Source organism: Sinohyriopsis cumingii, unplaced genomic scaffold (assembly GCF_028554795.1).
Source record: "Sinohyriopsis cumingii isolate HCF-2022 unplaced genomic scaffold, ASM2855479v2 utg000229l, whole genome shotgun sequence".
NCBI classification, from domain to species: Eukaryota; Metazoa; Mollusca; class Bivalvia; order Unionida; family Unionidae; genus Sinohyriopsis; species Sinohyriopsis cumingii.
Window position 1 is genome coordinate 3921177 of NW_028315879.1, and position 15327 is coordinate 3936503.

At 36.8% G+C, this 15327-nt stretch overlaps 1 protein-coding gene across 2 annotated transcripts in view; it reads right to left on the minus strand.

Annotated features, from left to right (window-relative positions):
• Positions 1-12326, minus strand: part of LOC149774459 (uncharacterized) — a 44786-nt gene extending 32460 nt beyond the window's left edge. For both annotated transcript variants that reach the window (XM_089945174.1, XM_089945173.1), the window contains exon 1: positions 12199-12326. In XM_089945174.1, coding sequence (XP_089801300.1) covers positions 12199-12223 — 25 coding nt within the window. In that variant the 5' untranslated portion in view covers positions 12224-12326. The remainder of the gene's footprint in view (positions 1-12198) is intronic.
• Positions 12327-15327: the final 3001 nt, after the last annotated feature.

The window sequence follows — 15327 nt, forward strand, 5'->3', positions numbered from 1 at the left end:
ACCTGACTGCAAAAGATGGATTTGTCAATGAGCTACTGTCATTCCTGTTTCTTTTTTATAACAAGTAATTGTTGGGTACAGTTTATGCCACTATGTCAAGTTGTATCAGACTTAAATACGCGATTAACCGAATTACCTAACTATGAAGGAGAGGCCATATCAGGTTTATGGTAGTTTTATTTTAATTGTCAATATCTTTAGGATGCACAAAATGTATATAACATGTTAATAAAGTTATTTAAAAGGTCAATAAATGTTCCCCCGTTCCCTTTGAAACTGATCATGGCGACTTATAATTCATCCTATAGACAATAATGTTTAGAGTAGATGTCTTTAGTGATCTTCCGGTTAACCTCTATTGATTCTCAAAATGTTCTAATAAGGATGAAATTCGGCAAAGGTTAAAAATGTAAAAAGTAAATAGATTACCTCATATCCTAACATATGTGTCAACGGCTTATAAATAAATATTTAAGACACACACTGTCTACAAGTTTGCATTTAGAATCATGCCGTTACAGACTAGAATAGACACCTAAAATATATTCCAAGTCTTCCAAAAGTTTTAAAATTTGTTTTTGTAATCTCTACCAAAATAAAACCCCACAAGTAATATTAGGGAATTTCACCTCATACTCATTTACGATAATGTACTTTATTTAAAATATTTCATTTGAAAATATCACCCAGATGTTTATGTCTGAATACAGCAACGTACAACTTCAAATAGAGAACCTAAGAGATCTTCAACCTGGCTAAATTGGTTCTGGTTTGGCGGTGTTTTACGGTATGGCAACACACGTATTTAGTCGCAATTCAAAACGACTAAAGTAACTTGCCCAAGAGAACATCATTATAGCAGACCCAGGCAAATGTCGCAACCTCATCACTGTGATCAGAATCCATCCTTATGTGTAATGATGAATGTAATAGTAAACACAAAACCCAAGGATGGTAAGTACCCGTCCGGATATATTTTGAGTCCTTTGAACTGAATTTCACATCCGGCGACCAATGACACAGATTTCGTGTATATGAACAATTCTTAAACACTATTATCTTTGCTGAACTAGTTACTGACGATCTACCCCAATGGCCATATTTGTAACGATTGGCACTCTACCCCTCTTGCCAGTAAAACCAATGCCATGAATAAATATGTCAGGTTTAGGTGTATTAAACACATCTCTGACAGCGGTGAAAACAAGTGGACATTTTAATTATATCAATCCTTATACCCTCTCCTTAAATGGTTAATACGCTTCTGAATACGCCCCGTGAAGTTATTACTCGTGGTCGTAATTGTATGGTCAAAAGCACCTCAACAGCCTTTGCATCCACGTATTGCTCCATATCAGCATTGGTAGTATCAAAATATTCCTCGACGCAACAGAACCTCTGATATCCCAATCTTCGGTGATTTCAGCAACAACGCCTCATATTCTCACAACAATATCTTGAACGTTTACACAAAACAGCTTTACCACTGGTGACAATAATGTAACTGTTTGCATGGCTTTGAAAATACCCCTGCCAACAAAACCTGAATAAATGACAGAGAGAAATCGCACATGAAAACTATAATGACTGTCCTTTAATATGTCTTCAACGCGCTGACAATTTCGGGTTGTAAGTCAGGTTTTTAATTTGCATAGCGGTATCGCAAACACCAGGTATGTGAATTGTACCAGCGGGTTGTGGGCTTCTGAAATAATTTTGTTATGTCGATCCCGGAAATAATCAATCAGATAAGCATGTTCATTTGCTTCCTTGTGAAACATAGATTGACCAAACCATCTTGCTTAATCATTAATTTATCTGAATAAGCCAATAATCGACATAAGAATGTCAATGTTACACAAACATGCTTCAATGTCCGTTTCATCAACATGTGTTTGAAGAACGATGTTTGATCTTCTTGTACATATTATGGCGATTCAACCATATTTTTGACCCGTTTGTATCCATGTATTCGCGTAGGTGATCGCGTGCGGCTTAGCTATGTCGGTCAGCAGACTCTGCCTTAGCATACCTGGCAATTTTCGTCGTTGTATATGTTTAATTTGGTGATTCAATTGTTTTATTTGAACCATTTAATAGTTTCCGCCGGTTGAGACAGAGAATATGGTCAAAAAATATTGAAGAAACTCTGCGACACCTTGATGACTTCCTCAAACATGTTCCGAAACTCATCACAACAGGAACTGAGGACAAAATACGTCCAATGAATGTTTGCGCGAGGTTGTGTCGGTGCTCAAGCATCACATCGTAGTATACGACAAGATTATTCACTCCCGAATCATGGTCGTCATCAATGGCAGGAGCTTTATCAAGTATGGAAAATAAATTAATGGTGGGATTAGGCTGTACCGTAGTATATCTGAGTACATCATAACATGGTTGATCGTGACCGAAGACAATTATGTACAACCAATCACATACCAACCATATCAAAGTCAGGATTAAGCATCTTAAATAATTAAAGCACGACCTTAGTTTGGAAATACGTTAACGTGATTCAATTTGTTTAAAATTTGCCTGCGTGGAGAAATCAACGACATTAAATGCATCAGAGATTTCCAAAGTGGAGAATTTCCTTTTTATTGATACCTTTTACATGACACACATTTTGTTGCATGATACAATCATATCTTCTCGTACTACAAACATGGGTTCAAACACGTAATTGTAGCAATGCGATCACGGAGGAGACTTGTGTTCGGTTTTCACATTTATTAAATAGATGTCATTCATGTCGTTTCTGTTTCAGTAAAGCTACCGGGAACATTGTGAAGTAAATGTAATGTTGATAAATATATCTGGCTTTAATTGGGTCCTTAGATACAAGTAGTACTTGTACAAATCAGGATATACGGCCTGATTCTAACAATAGGCCAAGGCCTGGAGAAGACACGGTGTCGATGTTGCAAGTTACCGATATGACCTCGTATTGCATGGTATAATTATTGCATAGTATAATTTGATATGCGTTTTAAAGTGACATACAGGTCTGAACTACTGATCAAACTAACAACCGATAGTTTGTAACTAAAACGAAGAACGTTGCAGAAACCACTGATGCGATGACGGGAGCATAACAACGACCTGGTCCGACGAGGCGTGCAACAGAACAAATATTATAAATACAAAAGCAGTTAGAAAACATGCAAAAGTATGAGGACAAGGCACTTGCGAATCATCCACAACAGAACTACCTAAGTACAACTCGAAGTTAGACACATCAGTTCAAATATTTAAGCAACTCGCAATGCACCCTATCTTTACTTATGGCTTAGAATTTGTCACTAATGTTACCTGGTCTAGATCAATTTGCAAATCATATGTTGGAGAGGGAAATACAAGCGATTACGCACTAGTATTCCCTCGAAAGGGATAGTGACGAATGGGTATTTTAGGAGCTGACTGCTTTGAAACAGCTATACAGTAATATGATTATGTAGAAATATTTTCATTAAAGGTTGTTCATCTCCAAAAACTATAGGTTAAAAATCCCAAACTATAGTGGGAAAATTTTAATTGTATATACAAACAAGTTTTAGCAAAACTTACATGAGGTATAGTTTTACGGGTGACCCTCAAGAATACAGGTTACATCCCGAGGAAGAATATCTCTGCATCGGAGGAGGAATCAACTAAACATCGAGAACGTCTCTGTGGTTGTGCACGCAAACGTGGAACAATTAAATGTTCCATACCAAATTAAGATTTCAAGTCAGTAGGGATCTGTAGACCAGCAACACATACCTGTTGGATTGGCGGAAAGCATTAGTGGGATCTATTTATACGGGTAACAATGCACCAGAAATTATTAAAGAGGCTGCATCGATTTGTCAGCGGTTGCTAACCAACGATGTCATAGACCGGGGAACTGGTGTTGTTAGCACAGGAACTCAATGAAATCCATGATGAGTTCTGAGGCTATTGAAATTCGTTTGGAGACTCTGCGTTTTGAATGAAAGCCATGCTGTGTTTTTGTAAATGCAACCCAGAATGTGACCTCAACGATTACAATATCATGAACACTTCCAGATTGCCGGTAACAAAACCAACAAGTAGAGCATTTGTGCTAGATGAATCGCAATACATCTGAGCTGATACAGAACTAGCACGAAGATTTATTCTAACTGAATATCGAACTAATGCGCTAGCAAATGTTATTGGACACCAATTCAAAGATGATTGACAATCGCGTGGTGCCCGTACTCGTAAGTGATTAATACGTCGGGAAATATCCATCGCAGGGTGTCAAGCAGAGGCAAGTTCACTTTGGTACAACAGTACGCATCAAAAAATATTTCCGTGACAGGAGCAGATTAGCTGGGTTTGCGAATTCTCGTTATTTACTCGAACATTCTATATACATGTCATGCTTGAGATCTTTACGACTAAGACTGGAGAAACTCATTTTGCTTTCTTACTGCTTTTAACTGAACCAACCACAATCGACTACATTTTGGGGGCACAGTCCCACTTATTCTTTGATTAGATTTCCCACAATTTAATATTTGAAATTTCAAATTTTTGTTTGTTGGTGTTCCTTAACTGTGGATGATCATTCAGATGCTACGTGGTTTCAAAATCGTTTAACTAAACGTGGTTAAGCCCTGTCCTCGTGCTCATCATCGGTAGTAATGTTCAAAGAGACAGGTCTGTATATGTGTACAAAGTCACGATGCTGTCACCGTAGCACAGTTGTGTCTGGTTATATTTAAACTCGATCATATGAGACTTCGACACATATACCACAGGTACAGCGAAAAAGATTGGCTTTGTCAACATCAGTTTGACGTGTATGCTGTGGACAATAACAAGTCCGCCATTAAAGCACTTCGGCAACCCAAAACACCTGATGCACATTACTTACACGCATTCACAACCGCAGATACAACTGCGGGTTACGTAAATGAACAACATATTTGGTTGAAGTCCGAAGATCTGGGACACGCTTAATGCATTTGGTAAACTTGTGTCATGAATCATCAACGATTGCACACTGATACGTGAACGGCCAGCCAGAGGACACTACCAATACTTATGAAGTCATTGGTTAATCGCTATGGATAAGATGAAGCTCGTGAGGGTATTCCAAATCAACTGCAAACAAGTATATTTGGCTAATGTTTAGTTTTCTTTCTTTGTTTTGTATACTGACACATTTTTCCAGTTCTTGTCCATCCATAAAGGTTGGTGATGTAAAAAGACACGTATGTTTGGAAGGAGATCATATCCATCCACGCGAGTGTTGGAGATTCTAGAATAGTGGTGGCTTGCCGTCGTAATTCCACAGAGGATTCAGCGTTCAAAACACGAATGATGATCAGTTTCAGTAATTAATTCTAGCTCAACCTTGATTTTATACAATAATGCGATGCAATGCATCCCTGTGGAATGCAAACAGTGCGCACGATTGAGATGTGCACACGCTTAGCTGTACCATGAAATACATTCGTGACCTAAAACACACCGGCGCGTAAATACAGATCATAATAGTCACTAAGGATTTACATACTAATGAGAGCCAGATATTTTTTTGCATGTCCGCAGTTGTTGCCTGAAATAAATTTGCAAGGCAATGATGAATTGAATTCCTCCATCATAAACTGTGCTTCGGCAAAATTGTCCTAGTCACTCATGCAGCATTATGGATAGATGCCTCTTCTAGTCATCAGCTTCAAATTTTTAGGGTTGACGGTAAAATATTGACTGGTAATTTTAACCGATCGCATTTGCGTCCTGACGCCAGGTTACAAAGGACTTTGACCAGGCTGGAATTGCAAAACTTCAGCGAATCATTTCATGCAGTTGTCCAACTGTAAACGTCATGTATTTGTACACGTTCTTGGACATGGCGATTAAAGGAACATTTGACGCCATTGAATTATAAAGTGGCCATCATAACTTAATGGATATGAAACAATACGTCAATTCGTATTTGGTTTGGACAAAATAAAACTATAGAGTGTATGAGCTGTGTGCAGTTCCTTGTTGTTGTCGTTGTTATAGGGTTCGACGTCATTGTTAAGCACAATATAGGCTATACATGATGGCCAGTATCAACGGTGGAGGAAGATCCAGGCAAATCCCCGGAAAGAAGCACCCACCACGAGAAGCTAATGGCATGCTTTCTTACGTACCCACATTGTCCGAACCCGAGACTCGAACCCACGCAGTCAGAGCTAAGATATGCAGATCCTTAATACTTACCAGTGATATGATAGTTGTCTCTAACTTGGAAACTTTCAGTTCCTTTGCTACCAGTCACAAAGGAAATATCAACAGACACAACACTGACTGCCTCAGACAACTCGAGTATGTGATCATTAGTCAGTATCATCTTTGTCGACAAGGCAAATTGTTGCCGTATCCAATGTGACATAAGAGATTTTGCATATTTCTTCTGCCTTGTCCTTGCCACAGTACAACATTAGTTGTTCAGTTTACACCTCGCATCTGATTACAGTGCAAAGATACGCCTGAGTAACGCAACTTGAACTGTATTTGGTAAAACCTCATGTAACGACTTTGGTCGCCTACTGGAATGTTAAGACATTTCAAGACCGTTTAAATCACATATGGGAATTTCATATTTCCATCATGGCAGTAAATACCAGATTGCTTCTGCCTGGTCCGGCATTATTGTCGGCTGTGTTTTATCACCGATTCCGTCACAGTAAAAGTTATGATTTCCAGGCATCTGTCGAGTTCTAAAAGCATGCATGCAAACGTCTGCATGAAAACGTTCAATCATCCTCAAAATATCCATCGGTAACGTCCTCTGGAGTAATTTTCGAACTTTTCGAGGATCGGTGCATAACATTTATCGATTTCATTGTTAATAGTCTTCGTGTTTTTTATAATTCAACATCACACAAGCACCAATGTTAAATCATGGCTATGCTATTAAAGATGGTATAGAGCAATCTTTGGTTACATGGCCCGGCATTGTAAATTCCACACTGAGACAAATGATAACCATGATACCTGAAGATATCATCGTCCCACCAACGTGCTGCGACATATATATAATTCCCAGAAGCATATTGAGTAACGTTTTACAGTGTCTCTCGTTGGCTTATATGCGCATGGAATAACCTCACAGTAATCGTGACGATCACGGGAATGATTTTATAATTTTAATTATGGAATTCTTTGTTGGCGAACTTACTCGAGTGCATCAGGGACGATAGTGGCAGCGATCAGAAGGTGAGTTTGTTCATTCCCGACGATACGTGTATGAATTTTAAGATTAAATTTTGTTATTGTTCCTTAAGCTCTCGTACAGTCTGACGCGGATCGACTATAATACCTAATAACGCAAGTATTTCAGATTTTATTGCGCCTATTGGTATTTTCATATTAATCTTGATGTTCTAATTGACTGTGCCTGATCCGGTGGAAGTTGTTGCTAAACTAAATGTGGTTCATTTGCGAATCGTAATAACCCAAGTATGCCAGCTTTTCCTATGTCTTGCGGTATTCGTATTCCATGATTTAACGCGAGGTACCTAAATGGAAACACAATCCGCACACTAATTTATACGGGAAATAATTGTCTACTTGAAAACTGAGTCATTTTTGGAGAAGTTTTACTTTACCAGGCTCTGAAAATGCATTCACCTTAATCTTAGCTATTATTTCATTTATATCTGTATCGTTTCAAGCAGTGCTGACGCCGTAGGATGTTTCTTCTATTCTAGTTATTATTTAATTTAGTTACGTTAAAGGACTGATGAGTTTCGCCTGTGAGTGCGACAATGATCACGATCAGATCCTCATGATCGGCAAGAATATCTACCTGATGCTCATTCCATATTTAAGACATAGTCAGGCACCTCGACCAACACGCAACACCAGCAAATGTTATTTACAGTATTCGTAATTGCTTGTTCATTTGCAGAGTTCATATTTTCTAAGTAATACGACTTTGCAATAATTGCGTCCTAAGATATTCTTTGTCGCAAATTTACCACATAAGAATCTCGTATTTTTTCTCAAGTTCTGTGACTGTATATGAGATATAAACTCTATAAAGGCTCTGTCATTAATTTATTTTGGTAATCTTTTTCTACTATAAAAATACTCTCACAACACCACTGCTATAGACTATTGTTAACAACATTGCGTTTGTTATAGTAGTTACCTCCCTTACTCTAAAATACAACCCAGTGTAAATACTGACAAATCAATCAAAATTTCTCAATTTAAGAAAATAATCCTAGCTTACATCAGTTAACAAAACCACATAACTAATATATTTCAAGCATGTATATATATATATATATATATATATATATATATATATATATATATATATATATATATATATATATATATATATATATATATATATATATATATATAAGAGCAATACTAATAATAATAATAATATCTCATATGTTAGTATAGTAAATTAGATATTTGCAACGTAACATTTGAGGCAAATGTCTACTTTTGTTTATATAATCTGTGTATTTCGAGAAGACATGTCAATTGTTGACACATATTTTTAAAGTAGCATGATCTAGTTATGACCATACTGAAATTCTTATCTCACACTGATGTAAGTTTAAACAAAAATACTGAATTTTATTTATGACGTTGTGTTCTAGTTCTTCCTTTCCAACGTGTATTTTCTAATTCAGAAATTTCTGCAAAAACACATGTTTGGTCGCACACGGTATAAAATCTGAGTGTCTGGCAATCAGTGTTGGCTATGTTAGCAAGGAAGAGTCTGTCGTCAATAACTGAGAAAAAATAAATAACTAAATTCAAAACCTCGAAAAAAATAGAAGATTAATTCAAAACCAATTGGATTGCAGAAAAAAATCTAAAGTTAGGTTATATTCTGAATCAAAATTAACAAAATAGTAAACCTATAGCAATTTATATTATATATGATTTCTAACATTATTAACATATATTTTATAACATTTCACGGGGACTGCGATATTTATTATAGGAACAAATGATCATAGTTGGGTATTTATCGATGTGTAAATTTTACCTAATCACTCACAAAGTAAATAAAGTCCAAAGGACCATTTAATCCTTATAATTCCAATTTAATTACTTTCTAACATCAGGTCAGCAGATGTAACCACAAAACATTTATTTTTATGTACATCGAAATTTTCTTTCATTATCCTCTTAACTGCGGTAGAATACATAGCCCTATCTTCTCCTAGATTCATCGATTCTTTATACAGTGATACGGGGTAGAATGTCATTGCGGGTTACATACTAAACGTGTGTTTAACGTTGCGTTATTTCACTTCATTTTGAGCGGATGCATGTCAAGCTGCGGGTTAATTTCAAATTTATATTATACCTCAAAGAAGTTTGACTTGCTCGGGTATCTAACTGATTATTTACATCATTCTGAAATTCCAGATAAACATAATTGGAAAGAAATTGTAAGGTCAAAAATTGTTGGTCTTGAAAATAGCCTCTGGAGAGTTCGTATGTCTAATCAAGCAGATTTTGATAGATTCTCTTCGACACACGAACATTTACGACCTGCCTCAGTGTGGCAGTCGGCTAAAACCAGACAACAGACTAAGGTATTTACATATGTACTAAACTATGGGCTGCTGTTCCACAAACACAGCTTGATATGTGTATTAGATGTGGGAATGTTTATACAGACTTGATACTTCATTGTTGTGTTAGTTGTCCTTATATGTCGAACTTTCGAAATTCTTTCTGGGATGTTCTTACTGATAAATTTCCCCTGAGATTGCACATTACGTTATTTAATGCAGAAGATGAGCTGCAACTACAATATCTTTTAGGTAAAAGGTTACCATCAGGAGTAATCGACAAAGAAAACTCCAAGCTATTCGTCCTGTATGCAGCATACTTTGTCATGCAGTGTGCAGCTATCTTCTGTAAATAAGGTACTGAAACTTGCAACTTATGATTTGACGAACACTTTGTTGATTGATATTGTGTAAGAATTTGTATTCTAATATAGAATATTTATTTTTTTTTTTTTTTTTTTTTTTTTTTTTTTTTTTTTAAAATATTTATTGATTGTATTCAGATGATTTATTCTTATATCATGTAATCTTCCATGGAAGGAAAAAATAAAGATGATGATGATGGTCATGCCAGTGATATACTGTTATGATCAATATATTAAAATATAAAAATGATTGTTGCGGTTAAACTAGGAATATTCCTTTGTTTTGAAAATTACGTTTGCGTATGGCACGTGTTGCTATAGCAACGTCGTTGTTACTTTCTACGCATTCCCATCTTTCAAAAGCAAAATCGTGTCCAGTTTTAGTAACATCCCTTGGTTGACATATGATCCTGACCTTTAATAACCGCTGCTGTAACATGTTGTCGAGGCGAAATGCAATAATTTCCGAAGATTGGCTTCTAAAGTCTGCCATTGCCTTCTTCGGCAAAAGGGATCAGTGTTGCAGGAAGGTCTGTGCAATTACATTGACTTAACTTCTAATGGTCGATTCTAAGCTGTGGCTTGTCATTTTTTATCGGAAATCACAGGAATGGATGGGTGGGAGCTTGTTTTTAGTATTGTTAGGGTGTAAGGCGTTGATATAGATAAAACTTCACATCAAATAGTTTGGTAACAGGGAATCAAAAGTAGTCCGCAGAATTTACCGATGTGTAAAAAACAAATCCAGATAAGCATCACGTGACCCTTTGCATCCAATCAACGCGTAGAAGACGCAGTCAATTTATAATAATTGGAATTATTACAATATAATATACAAGTGTTGTAACCAAATTCATATTTTATTTTTCAAACTGATTATTTGTTTTTATCCATTTAGATGTGCGTGTTGACGGCGTTGGGCATAAACATGTGTTAGACAAGTTAAGGACATCTGTTCGGTCACTAAACCCTACCTTAAGAAAACAGTTTGGAACACAGCCCAAGTAAACAGAAAATATACTGATTTGATTGAGGATAGTATTCTTATTTCTTAGTCAATATCTGTACCAAAACTATCGGGATAGATTAGGATTAGAGACTCCGTTAGTCATTTCAAAATGAAGATGAATCTTTAGAAGACGAAAGAGATTTACTTGAACCTGTACATACGGGTATACAACGATATCTAGATACTCTTTGGTTTCAAGAGTACAAAATAAAACGCGTCATGCTTTTGAATATATTTAACCCGTGATCTTAACTTACCAATTATGAATGAGGTGTGAATATTACGCTTTTGTTGCTTTACACCTTTTGTTGCACCTTTGTTGTTTTGAATGTGGTGTGACTATCACGTCCTTGTTATACCTTTTTTCACTGAACGACAACCTTTGATTTTAATAGCGAAAACGTTGCACTGCAGACAATCTTCAGTGTATAAAGACACACATTACTTTAAGTAAAAAATTAGATACCGCCGCAAATAGCTTCTTTGATATCTCGTATATTTAATAACTGTGTAAGTCTATGCTGTAACTGTCACTATCACTGAGAGCTTGCTTGTTTAGAATCACCCATAGTAAGCAATAACAATTTAATAATAATGCTTCTTCTTCACCTTCATCATCATCATCATCATCATCATCATCATCATCATCATCAGCTTTATAGTATTATTATTAGTAGTGGTAGTAGTATAGCTGAAATAATAATAGTACCTGACTATAACGTTGTTACAAAACTTGTTGAACGATAAGTGTGGAAAACAATCCTGTAAAATAAATTATATCTAGTACGTCCTGCAAATAAAACTACTATTAAATTAATCCCTCTGATTTCGAGACCCTGTATCAGGTTGAACTGTGTCGAAAATCACGAGAGGCTATTCATCGTTATGACAGGTTAGTTGAATCAATAGTAGAAATAATATTACATGTTTATGAAGGGGGCCCCGAGTGGTCTAAGGCGCTCACTGTTACGGATCACTGCTATCTCACATCTGTCTGCGTAGGTTTGAGTTTCTCGTAGGTCGGTGGTTCTTTGCGGGGTTCTTCCTGGGTACTTACCGCCATGTATAGCCTATCCTGTGCTGAAAATGGCGTTAAACCCTATAACAACAACATGTGCATGAGAAAAAGAAAGGAAACTCAGGCCATAACCACCTCATATTTTCAAAGATTATTATTTGTTCTTTCAAAATTTCCCTCCTGATTCATTTGACAAATATTCATCACAACCCTTCAAAGTCTGTAAATGAAATGCATATCACATACCTGGCGTGCTGTGCTTTGCTCCCATTCTTACCTACGTGTCTAAGGTAAATCTCGTTCTTAACGGTTCATGTATGCTTTTCTTATTGTCATTTCAATGGCTACAAAATCGTTTAGTTCGAGGCCGTTTATTTATGGTCTCAACATTCGAGTTTCTACTTTCGTTTTCGACTCTGAGAAAAATTCACGAAGATAAGATTTAAGTCTAAATCGATTAAGACGCATGCATGTCAATATGCAATTGTACAGTGAGCGAGGCCTTCGTGATAAACTACTAAAAGGTCAAACATGTCATTTATTATCGAGGCAGTTATATTGTTTGCTTTAGACCGACAGCAAATCGATAACATCCCTGTTGTATCAGTTGAAATTATGTTTTATCACCGTGACTCAGATACATAAAAGGGAAACCGTCTACATAATTTTTAGCAGCAATCTTGTTCCTGATCCTGGAAATTCTATTACATTTCTCTTATCTGAAGTATTGGGAGGTTGAAGCTGTGTTTATTTGATGACCAGTCGGCTGATCCCGTTATTGATAGCCTTTCGGCTGAATTCGTTATGGATAGCCGGTTGGCTGAATTTGTTATTGATAGCCGGTGATGTTAATTTAAATCCTGGTCCTACTCCTGCAGTACATTTAGCAGTTTCTCATGTGATCTTTGAGACTCTTCCCTCCCCTTTCAACCCGCTTGAACTTTTACAACACTTTTCTCTCCTTCACCAATATGTCCAGAGCATAAAATCTAAATAAGATAAATGCATGCTGATCGTGGCTCACAGATGAAGAACCGATTCAGCACAATTATTCCTTTTGGCCATCTAATCCACCATTCTAATCCTTCAATCTCACCCCAATCCAACAAGAAATATAGAGAAGGTGACAGCCAGGGTGTTGTTATTAAATTTTGTCAATTATAGATACCAGTGTTGACTGACTATATCAACGCTCTTTCTTTCTAACATGTGTTTTCAATACATATGCAATCCCAGAAAATTTATTGGATATACTGGAACGATTTAAATTTCTCTCATAGGTTGCTGAACGTCATAAGTCGTTTGTTCGCAGGTCCAGGAAACGTCTGGTGTACTAGCTTGTCTCCTCTCCTCGATGAACTGGGTGGCTGCCTCTCCTAGCTATATATGGAGGATTTCCTCGCTGGGCTGCTCTTCCCTGGCTTGCTAGCCTCGTAGACTGTCGCCCGCTACGTCAGTGTACTTTCTACTTCCCGATGGTAGTCCGCTCGTTTGTACTACTCGACTTCGGTGGAATGGTAGGTTGGTCAGCAATTGTGTTTATACTGACACGTATATGAAACTATGCCCCTGGCTTCCTAATATCTAGTCGCATGTTGATCATTAGCTGCACGTGGCGGCGCAGGAATCACATGTGAGCCTCTCCCCTCTTGCTACTACAGCAGGCACTCACACATTGATGGCTCCATGACTGGTGTATGAATGACAATGAGTGGTCAGGCTGGTGAACGCTACCTATTATATGTCTAAAGCAAAGACGTGGTCTAAATCATTTCGTTAAATTCGGCACGCGGTGAAGGCAATCATAGCTAAGATGGCTGGAGAGAAAGATCATATTCATAGAGATCTGTTTTCAGTATAAAAAAAGTCTAAACAATATTTTTAATCAACTTGTTTAATAACAAACAATATTTTAAACATGAACACTGTTACAACTTGGACAAGTTAATCCTGACCTCCCATGATTTGTACATTTACCATCGATGCGCACTGTTTCTCAGCTAAAGACAAGAAATAGACATAATGTTCATGAAACCATCTTCATAGTTTGTCGTTATTTGTAGAATATTGTCCTTTGATTCCAAATGATTAGTGGTTCAGTTAGTCAAAGATGACATAGAATAAAATTCTCCCCATCGGGATTCATAGATAGTCATAATGGTGGGTAAAAAGGCATACAGAATGAATTCTGAATATTCGCAAGAATTTCGGTGCGTCAGTATTTGTTTTAATTGCGTCAGTTTTTGTTTCAGTTATTATTAACACTCTTTCAATCCTCTGGCTGTCCCTCTTTGTTACTCGCTTGTTTAACTTGTTTATGAGATATGAAAGGGTTTCAACGTCTCTTTCTGCTTCGTCATTGGTGTTGCCTATGAAGAAGTAGTAATGCCTTGGTTAGAAGTGTTACGCGAATGTATCGGGCTGTCTAGGCTACATAAAATGTGTTTTTTTTTTTCCAGTTTGATTTAACACTTTTTTTTTCTGCTCGCACGAAGGCTTCTTTGGCATTTTGTCGACAAGGGGAGTTTAGAAGAAATTACTGTGCTTTCTTCAAAGTGTCATCTTTTAAGGTATGCTATCCCCAAGGCATCATTGGTTTTAAAGTGGGTGCTACCGTACAAAAAGCTGATTTTATCGTATCTCCAAAACTAATTGGTTGTTGTCAAGCGGTTTGTTTGGTATACAAGATACTTTGGTCAAAATTCACTGGTGAGGCATTTTCAAAAATAGGTTGATATTCTCTTCAACGAACTTTCACTTCCTCTTGTCGCGGATGCACACAGTACGTGTTCTTCGATCAATAATGCTTTTGATACCTCCTTTCTTGCCACTAGTTTTAACTCCAGGAATTTAATGCTTCCTTTTAACAAATCATTCATCATGTCGTTCAGTTGATAAAGAGGAGGTACACGGCTACATACTTGTCCAGTGACAATAAACATTTCGGTTTTCTAGTTAGGTAAATAACTTTTGTCATAGGTGCGTCTGTTTCTTCCAAAATTAGAAAACAATTAATATCAAGATCCTTTATTTATTTGGGGCATTATGTGACTTTCCAAACAATAAATCAATCACCATCACTTCGTTTTCTAGGTTCACGTTTTCTGGTACACGTCCCATACTTTCTTAATAGTATTGATTGTAAACTTTGACGAGATGTGGTAACACGTCAATGTAACGAAAAACCAGATTTAAAGCTTGTATTACCACTGAACATGTTTTGAAAAGTCAAAGGAGCGACTCAAGCTGATTTTGAAAATAAAACGCATCGTTGACACAAAACAAATATTTGTAACCACGACTGTTCGTTGCAAACAATGAGAGACATCAGCTAAATGGGATTTCCAGTGATGCACAATGCAACCCGCTATAGTT